Source organism: Papilio xuthus, unplaced genomic scaffold, assembly GCF_000836235.2.
Source record: "Papilio xuthus unplaced genomic scaffold, Pxut_1.1 DF829758.1, whole genome shotgun sequence".
NCBI classification, from domain to species: Eukaryota; Metazoa; Arthropoda; class Insecta; order Lepidoptera; family Papilionidae; genus Papilio; species Papilio xuthus.
In genome coordinates, this window is record NW_013528891.1 from 159,721 (window position 1) to 169,875 (window position 10,155).

Consider the following 10,155-nt stretch of genomic DNA (forward strand, 5'->3'; position numbering starts at 1 on the left):
AACAAACATCCATCGATCCATCCATCTATATTTTAGCATAACATTAAGACTAAGACTAAAACTACGACTCAAACTAAGACTAAGACTTAGATTCAGATTACAACTACGACTTAGACTAAGATTAATCTGATGATTGGGACATTTTGATATAAAACTGGAAATTACAAGACTCATCGTATCTGAATTCACTACCCTGTTTTGTTTCTTCTTTGAAAAGAGGACCTTTTTAGCCAACTCCAACAAGAAGCAATTTATCAATGTATTTTTTTTCAATCCAGTAAAATTTACCTATGACAGTATGTATTTTATACATACTTAATATACGAAGTGGAATCACAAAAGTACATGTACTCAGGCGAGGCTCTCACAAAATTAGGAGCACGTAGATAATTGATTTACACGCGCACGGCAGCGCCCTCTTCCGGCCACGTGTACAAATTGTTTACTCGCTTTTGTTAATATTGTAACACTTTAAAGGCTTCCATTAAAGCTATTTCGTAGTCAATTGAAAAAAAAACAATCAGCTTAATTAAATGTCCTTACATACTAAATTTGAAGATCGTTTATAAACCTTATTTGATTTGCGAATTATTGACAATTTCTATAAATATTTTACGCTTGTAAAGAAATTATTTATAGCTCAATATTTAAAAAATCTCTTCTCAATGCTCGCCTACGCAGTAACGATGTTATTTTCGTCCCTGTAGAATATTTCCAGTCCAAATTTCGCAATTCGATATATCTATCGAAAAAAGTAATTTTTTCACATTGACAATCGAGATAAGAAAATTTATGAATTTTTGTCGAAAATTATATAATTAGAACATTTTCTTTGTAATTAATGTTCGCTTCTTTGTCTAAAACGCTTAATGTTATTCATGAAAATAATCTGGGATTAGTTAGCGCGCTGCAAATCTCTGAAGAGCTTACATTGTTCAACAACCTCTGGTATATCTACAACTTTAATTTCTTATTCAATTTTATTCTTTATTTATTTTATTGATAAAACATAGTTAATATTCTTTTACTGCTTAAAATACTTATGTTAATATTTTAGATATTGCGCTTTCCACAGAAAGCTTTTCAAACGCTAGGAAAGTTTTATTACAATCACTAGTTGTCACCCGCGACTCTGTCGGCGCAGAATTAAAGAAACTTAATGAGTAGCCAAATTATCCTATAATCTACATCTGTGCCAAGTTCCATCAAGATCCGTTGAGATGTTCCGGAGATACATTCTAACAAACATTCATCCATCTAAACTTTCGCATTTATAATATTAGTAAGATTCGGTGGAATATGTATTTATTTATATTTAAATGTGATTTAATTTCACAGTAAGCAAGCCATTACAGTAATGTTTGAATCTCACAAATGAGAGGATAACCCTATTGAAACGGGTACATTTTACGAAACAATGGAACGTAACAATTAACATATATATAGCACAGCTCATAAATTAGCAAATTGAAAAAGTTCCGAGAGCTTTTATATCAGTTATTAGTTTGCGTGTGAGGCGTGCAGTACAACATCAGCACAACATCTGCACAATGCCGGCATTTTCATTACTCAATGCGTTATTTATTGCTTTCAATTTATTTCACGCATCTCATTATTATGGAAATAATTCATGACGTTTTTAAAAGCAGTAAATTATTGTAGTTTTTTTAAAGAATTAATAATGAAATATTCGTGAAGTAGAATATTTAATTTGTACTACTGAATTTTGTTCTTGATATAACGAACATTTGATGTCGCTAAAATAGCGAAGTGACCGCTGTCTATAGACATCATACTATTATTATAAATGCGAATGTTTGGGTGGATGGTTGGATTTTTGAAAGTATCTCCAGAACGGCTGAACGTATCTCAGCATACATGTAGGATATAGTCTGGAAGAACACGTAGGCTACTAATTTTGTTTTTTTTTTTAAATTCTGCGCGAATGGTCTCGGGGGACCGTCAGTTTGCAATAAATTAAAAAGTTGTAGATGTTTGCCTACTATAATGCACAGACATGAGGTTCTACTCTCTCGTTTTTTTTTTGTATTATAAGTTAAAGCTACTCTTTTTTGTATACCACAAATATGAAAAATGTGAAAATGAAACATAAAAGAAAATATTTGTTGATGTTCATCAGTGCTGCAATCACTCGCTTCTAAACAATAACGACACGTGGCTTTGTCATGTCTTTGTCGTCTTTTGGTTTGAAGAATACAAGAAAGAATTTTACATATGTTTCAAGATGTTCCAATAACGTGAAAATAGAACACGCTCTTAAAGTGCGTTTCCAATACAAACATAGATTGTCATTTACAATACCTAAAAATATTAGTTACTAGCAGCTGACCGCGACTCTTGAAATCTCTCTAAATTAATTCTCGAAATTAAAAGAAAATAAGATAAATTCATAAGCCTATATTGTGTTCTTCCTGGCTATGTTTTACATCTATGTCAAATTTCAGCGAGATCCATATAGTCATTCTGGAGATACATTCTAACAAACATCGTAAGACTAGCAGTTGCTAGCCATTTCGTCCGCGCATAATTAAAGAAAAATCAAGTAATAAATATATCCTATATCACCTGGAGATAGTGTAGCTTCCTAACAGTGAAATAATTTATCTAACCGGTTCCGTAGTTTCGAAGGCAATTCAATGCAAACAAACAGATAAAATCATTCCTATTTATGTTATTAATATAGATAAATTGTGCAATAAAGTAGGTAATAATTCAATATTGCCAACTGTAGTTGCTGTTTGTTTTTTCTTAAAAACAAAACAATAGACAAAAATATAAGATATTATTTTCTTACAATTAATTTAGGTAAGACAGGATCACGTTCACCGGCAGCGGCAACGTCTCCTGAATTTTAAGTATTCCTTTGTATTCCGGAAAAATAACTGTGTTTAATTTTGTTTTGTACGTTTATAACAATGATTGCGATTTCTTATGTTATTTAAACTCTTATCTTATTAATATTATAAATGCGATGTTTCGATGAATGGATATATGTTTGTTAGAACGTATGTATCTCCGGAACGGCTCAACGGATCTCGCTGAAATTTGGTACAGATGTAGAATATAGTCTTGAAGGAAACATAGACTACTTATTAATTTTTTTCTAATGCCGAGCAAATAGAGTCGCGGACAACAGCCAGTAATTTAGTACATACTAGCTGTCGCCCGCGACTCCGTCCGCGTGGATATATAAAAAAACTTAATATATAATTACTTAAACAAAAAGCAGCCCTTTAAGGCATAAATTCGGAAAAAATAAATAAATAGTATCCTATGTCCGTCTCCTGGCTCTAAGCTACCTTCTCACCAATTTTCAGGCATATCGGTAAAGCCGTTCTTGAGTTATAAATAGTGTAACTAACACCACTTTCTTTTATATACTATATAGATTATTTACAATAATGTACAGATTTCAGTTCGGACCGGTCCAGCGCTTTACAAATGCGCCACTGACGCACATATAGTACTTACAGTATATAAATTATTCGTAAGCTCTTTACTCAGTACACGTTTCGTTTGTTTTCAAGATAAGATACAGCAGTTAATATGTCTTATAAATTAAGTGAATCCAAGTCATCATCTTGTTAAGTAAAGTTAACAAAGATCTAATTATACAGTCGTCAGCTAAATTAGTATAATTTACATCGTTCTGCAAATTGATACAACGCTGAGTTTGATTAATCGCAAATAGATTAGATTAAGTTCAATTAACTTAATACTTATTGCTCATAAGTTTCCAACTTGAAATCATTTTTACATAGGGCAAGTGAGCGTAGTACTTTCTTTATAACGCTTAGGCGCTATTTCATAAAACCGTAATTTTATAATGTCTTATAATTCAATCCTGTGCTGTATTGCACAATTGATCTTTGATGGCATCTATGACACTTGAAAGAGTAACATAACTATTGTTCTCTTTATCTATCCATATTAAGTTGATGGTCGTGGTGATGACACTATATCTAGGTTTTCACTGCTCAGATATATGCAAAATAACATACCATCCCTCTTAATATTACGACCTAGGTATTTTTAATAAATAACGCTAAAATAAATAATTAACTTAAGATCTATTTTTGTATTCAGTTGTTATGTAAATAATCATGTTTTATGATTTTTTATAATATATTATTAATTTAATTCTTTGAAAAGAATTGGAACGACAAATGTCTCGCCTTAACGAAACCTTTTAAGAAGCCATCGTCCCGTTTTATTCAATCTGTTTCAAATATAACAGATATCAATAAAATATTTATTTTCGATGAATATTTTTTAAAGAGGAAACGTATGAAATGTCATTGATGTTTGATACAAGCTTATTATTTCGTGCGGTTCAATGAATATGCTCGCTGGAATCTTTATTTCATTTTCAATGTAATATTTGAAATAATAATGTTATATGATTTTTATTAGATTTTTAGCTTATTGTATTACAATAGTCGAATTTAAAGGCTCTTTCAAAGTAATTGAATTAACTAACAATTACAGTTAGTCAACGAAATACTTTTATAATAACTTTATAACAAAAAAATAATATTGTCTATTGTAAAAACTATTTTGGGTTTTAATTTAATAATAAATATGAATAATTAAAATGTTAACTTTTAATGTTTTTACACTGAATTTCCCGAAATTGGCAAAATTTTCAATTACGCACACACACTAATGACATTTCGTAGATTATCTCTCGACTTTCCGCCAAAATTGTAGATACCATTGGTACACTCCATCTGTAGGTTAAGTTTAGTTAGCTAAACATTAATAATATATCCATTCTTCTCATTTTCGAATTGTAACAATGGATTTTAATTTACAATTAAAGTAATTGGAAAATCATTTCTAGTTTCAATTATTTTATAGAAAATCCTATACGATTTGTCGTGTTAACTTAATTTTATTGAATTTAGTTATGAAGAAATAACTTAAAATGGAAGAATTATCCATAAATAACCTCTTATTTAAATATACAGATAATACAATTAATTAAACGGATAATCTTTTAACCGTATAACGAGTGTTGACCACACTCTCAAAGGGAATAACTTATTTAGGGTTCGACGAACACGTGCTTCATTAAATGTTTGATCAAGCCACTTTGACTTGATAAATCTTATTTACGTTAACTAATATTATACGAACCCACCATCATGTACCATGTAGGCGACACAAACACATAAAGTACTGTAAAAGCTCCAAAAATGTAACTATTTTAATATTGTTTAACAATATTATAAGTTAACGGTAAGTTAAATCTTCAGTAAATTAGAAAACTTTTTAATCAATAATAAATATAGATATAAAGAAATAAACGTAAGAGAAAAACTTTGCTTTATAAATTATAAGCGGCTCAAAGCTTCAAATCAAAAGGTTGTAGCTAATTAGACCGACCTTACCAGATGGACCGCAACTGTAAATTACAGTGTTTTCTGACTATTGACCTTTAAAAGCCGATAATCTGGTATTTTTTTTTATATTCTTAATGTGTGGGGACTGGAAAAGTAGCGAAAAATCTTATAAAGCGGGAACAATCTGCCTTTTTTACTCGACTGTGTTTCAATGTTACCATATGCAAACACAACATTTCTAGGAGGTACATCACTGGTACTGGTTGGGTACTGGTATACTGGTAGCTGGTAGTACAACACTATTATTAAGGTTTTTGACTTTTTGACGTTTCCGTGCTTTACCAATCATGATTATATATTGTAAACAATTGTAAATAGGTGAAAAATGCCATTTTTGCAGTTTTTATAAATAATATTATTTTATTCCACTAGATTTAATCATGTCTGATTTAAAAATATGTCGAATTTGTTTGCGAACGGGAGCTAAAGTTTACAAATATGATCAATATCAACTTAAATCTTATTACGAAGAAGTTTTGGCATTAAAGGTAATTTATTTGCATAAACATTAAATATTACACATGATAGCTGTTACAGATTGGTGTTAAATTCTTAATTAGCGTTGACAATTCTAGTAGTAGGCTGTTCAGCCTTTTGGTGTGGTTGTGTTGTGTATGAGCTAATGAAGACTCTATTCCTGTTATTTTTATTTAATATAAGGTGTATGAAGATGATTGTCTGCCTCGTTACTTTTGCTACGAATGCTCCACGATTCTGCACAAATTTCACAAGTTCAAGGAGAAATGCTACAGAGGACAGAAAACACTTAAGGACTTACTTTGGAAGGGTCCTGTGAGTAAAATTATTGTTTACAAATGTTTTTATTACTAAGTTTAATTTTTAATTTCCATCCTCTTACTTTTTTTTATAACAAATATATTTAACCTTTAAAATAATTTTGTAATTTAATTGTAATTTTTGTACATATCATAGACAAAAACTTATTTTTTCTTTTTTTTTTTAATTCTTATCATTATAAATTTGGGAAAGTGCTTTTATACATGAACAAAAACTTCAAAGCAAACTTATTTATATTTCCAGATTACATATGAATCGGTATATAAAATAGATAAAACAAATCTTGAATCTAGTTTAGCTGTAATACATACGACTGATAGAGTTAAGACTTACACTATAGATAATTCAATTGATGATGAAACAGTATATGATGAGAAACAGGATAGTATGGATTATGATGTGTTCATAGAGACAGATTCAAATGAAACAAACAGACCGGCAACAGTATTCATAGATGTTAAGAAGGAATGCATTAATTTTAAGAATGAATTTATCAAAGAAAGAAGTAAAAGTATAAGTGAAAAACCAAACAGAAGATTGGATCCGGAAAGTTGGAAAGTTAATATTCTGTCAGAGGAAGAAGCTGTAAGGGAATTTAGATTAAGAGCTGAAGATTCAAAATATTTAGCAGCAGCTTTTAAATGCCAGGATTGCTTTAAAGGTTTCTCCAAAGAAGACATGTTGAAACGTCACAAACAATTAAGACATAGTGAAGTAAATACCATTTTAATTAATTTTACAATTTAACTAAATGAAATACTAGTTGAATACAATTCAGTTATTTTGGATTAACTGCATTCAGAGTTAAACTGTGAATATTTTCTTTTTTGTCAATTTTAAGTCCTATATTATATATGAAATAATTTCTTTTCATAATACTGTTGAACCTGGATAAGTGAGAGACCATAATATTTCTCGCTCAAAGAGCTCTCTTAGCCATGTCTCGCATTTGGAAGTTGTCTGTTGGGACGACCAATGGCTCTTGTTTATAAAGGTTTCTTGTTTATTCAGGTTCAACTATACTAATAAGGTGTAGGAGTATACTTTTTATTGTTAAGATCTTAAAAGGTAATTATTTTGTGCCAGGAATTGGGTATATTTGAGTGCAAGTTCTGCCGGATGCGTTTCAAATGGGAGTGCCATCGTCGCAGGCACATCCGTCAGCACTACACCAAATATGAATGTCTCAGGTGTCATCTTGTCTGTCCGTTAGAGTGAGTATACAATTATACAACTAGTTGTAGCCTGTGTGTAATTCCAGTTGGTAAACTGTCTCTACATCACATCCAGATTCTTTCAGAATATCCGGAGTTATGTGAACAAATGAATATAGCCGAATCAGTGTATAATTAAACGTAGACATGCAAGGTATCTTTAGTTTAAAAAATAAGTTTGTATTTACAGAAGTACTGCAATACTCCATGAGGAATATCACAGCGGGATCAAAAAAGAGTGTGTACACTGCGGACAACAGTTTAGGTATATTATTAATATTTGTATGTTATTAATGTTGCAAATTTCATTACACTGCAAAGTGTGACGCAATCTACAAACAATCGTTTTTTCTTGAGAGTAAAAAGGTGGAAAAACGCAAGTGGCCACTTGAATTTGGTGAAGCCACCGCCCCATAGAAATCTGCATTTGCTGCGTTGACTTTAATTGACTGAAGAGGGGACACAGAATGTATATTCAGCCTAAGCGTCCCCTCCTCCCTTAAAGAAAGGAAAGGATGGGAAGGGAAAAAAGACTTAAATTAATCCTCCGGGACAACACTCATCAGACATAACGCGGAATTAGTTCGCACTTGAGGCGTTTTTTCTGTATATTTGTGGTTTTGCACCAGTCAAGCGGGTCTATTTATGACTTGAAATAATTAGTTGGGTTTGAAAAGTGTGTTGTGTTGTGTTGTGTTGTGTAGACACGCGTCTACGTACTACACGCACCTGCGCACGCACCGCAGCGAGTTCGTGTGCGCGGTGTGCGGCGCCTCCTTCGTCAGCCAGGCCGGACTCCGCCAGCACCAGCGACTCAAGCACACCGCGCAAGTATGTCACGTGTCCACGTGACCACCTCACTCTATGCCTTCTGCTTACTAAACATGTCGCCGTCATACATAATGCAAAGTTATCTTAGTCAGTTAGATAGTTTGTAAATTATTTTTTAACTAAAATGCTAAAAAGAAAATAGAAATTCATTTTTATGTTATTATTTTTCGCTAGGAAGACTTATCAAAAGTTAGATAGATGACAGTCCACTCTTGATGCCAGCGTCACCTACTTAAAGCTTTCAGTTTTTCTTTCCGCTGTATGTTAACTGATTTTGAATTATTTTGACTGTATTTTATAATGTCTGCCCTTAGGAAAGTCCGGATGATGATGATGAGGAGGAGGTGAACACATACTGTGAGCGCTGCGACATGCGCTTTGAGACGCGCAAGGCCTACGAGGGACATCTGTTCCACTCCGCTATGCATGCCAATGATATTGAGTGAGATTTCTTATTTTAAAACAACCTGAGAATAATTCAACGTCATTTTACGTGATAAATTTGTAATTTGGAGAAATTACATTTCAATTGATTGGTTAAATTTAATTATATTGATTAAATTTAATTACATTAATTAATTTAAATAATATTGATTAAATTATATTAATTAAACGTAATTAAATCGATTAAATGAATTTGAATTAAAATTTGTTTCAGAGATGAGAATGAGAGTCATGAGAGCGCTCACAAGAAAGTGTTGGGAAAGAAAATGCAAGCCAAGGTGATATATGTACTCGCATATACTATTCAATATTTTTCTACATTTTTTTTTTATTTCTTTCATGTTTAATATTGGACTTATGTGTATAATTAATGCGTTATATATTTTACTTACAGATCAGTAAAGGACTTAAACGCAGGTGAGTTTAAGTAATATAATTTAAATTATGTCATGTTTAAAAAAATGTGAAAAAATTGTTGTATATAAATATGTGTCAAAGGTTATAATGACTTAATTATAGAAAAAGCGAAGAGTACGCCATCATTGCGGAGGGCAAGAGACGTAGGAAGTTGAAGAGGAAGCGAAGGAAACCCACCACCTGCTATCAGGTACATTCTTATTGTTAGCCTTTTAAAAAACAGGATTAAAACCGTTGTTATTAGTGCAGTGATAGTGATAGTGATAGTGATAGGCAATCTCCAGTGAGAGTAGTTGATGTGTCTGTGTGTGGTCAGTGCGGGCTGCAGTTCGAGTCTCAGTCGGCGTGTCTGCGACATCACCAGGCGCAGCATCCGCGCACCTCCTTCTTCCCGCCGCATCTCCGACACATCTGCGAGATCTGCGGCGCCTCGCTCGCGGTAACCTCCTCTACATCCCATCTGGTTAGATGACTCGCACGCGCTCTTCTTGTTAACTTTAACTTGTTGTGTTGCAGCCGGGCAGCGTGTCCACACACCAGAACCTGCACACCCGGGAGCGCGTGCACGTCTGCCAGCAGTGCGACAAGCACTTCTACTCCAGGGTCGCCTTGAAGAGGCATCAACTGGTAATATCTCTCTCTCTCTCTCTCCCTCTCTCTCTCTCTCCGCTTCATGTTTATAAAACTCTTTCAAATTTGCTAATAAATATCTTATTAATGCGCCATTTCTTTTAAAGAAATCTTTAGTATAATTTGAAATTAATATTGTTTTTGTTTTGTTATCTATTTTTTTTTCTATTTTGATGTATTTTTTACATTTGGTTAAAATCATTGCTAATATCGATGTTTATATAATATTGTATGTCATGTGTATGTGTCAGACGCACACAGGAGAGAAGCCGTTCCTGTGTCCGCAGGAGCAGTGCGGGAAGCGCTTCACTCAGAGCAACAGCATGAAGCTGCACTACCGCACCTACCATCTCAAACATCCATATCCCAAGCGGTACGTACACCTCCCACCTCCC

At 32.8% G+C, this 10,155-nt stretch overlaps 1 protein-coding gene across 2 annotated transcripts in view; it reads left to right on the forward strand.

Annotated features, from left to right (window-relative positions):
• Nucleotides 1–5,750: 5,750 nt before the first annotated feature.
• LOC106120135 (zinc finger protein 287) overlaps nt 5,751–10,155 on the forward strand; it is a 5,141-nt gene continuing 736 nt past the window's right edge. The window contains exons 1-13 of one of the 2 annotated variants that reach the window (XM_013315396.1): nt 5,751–5,914; nt 6,087–6,218; nt 6,468–6,938; nt 7,311–7,438; nt 7,629–7,703; nt 8,143–8,269; nt 8,584–8,711; nt 8,928–8,991; nt 9,108–9,130; nt 9,233–9,320; nt 9,447–9,569; nt 9,647–9,757; nt 10,012–10,133. In XM_013315396.1, the coding sequence (XP_013170850.1) occupies nt 5,807–5,914; nt 6,087–6,218; nt 6,468–6,938; nt 7,311–7,438; nt 7,629–7,703; nt 8,143–8,269; nt 8,584–8,711; nt 8,928–8,991; nt 9,108–9,130; nt 9,233–9,320; nt 9,447–9,569; nt 9,647–9,757; nt 10,012–10,133 (1,700 nt within the window). In that variant the 5' untranslated portion in view covers nt 5,751–5,806. The remainder of the gene's footprint in view (nt 5,915–6,086; nt 6,219–6,467; nt 6,939–7,310; nt 7,439–7,628; nt 7,704–8,142; nt 8,270–8,583; nt 8,712–8,927; nt 8,992–9,107; nt 9,131–9,232; nt 9,321–9,446; nt 9,570–9,646; nt 9,758–10,011; nt 10,134–10,155) is intronic. The other variant, XM_013315480.1, reaches the window with a different exon arrangement.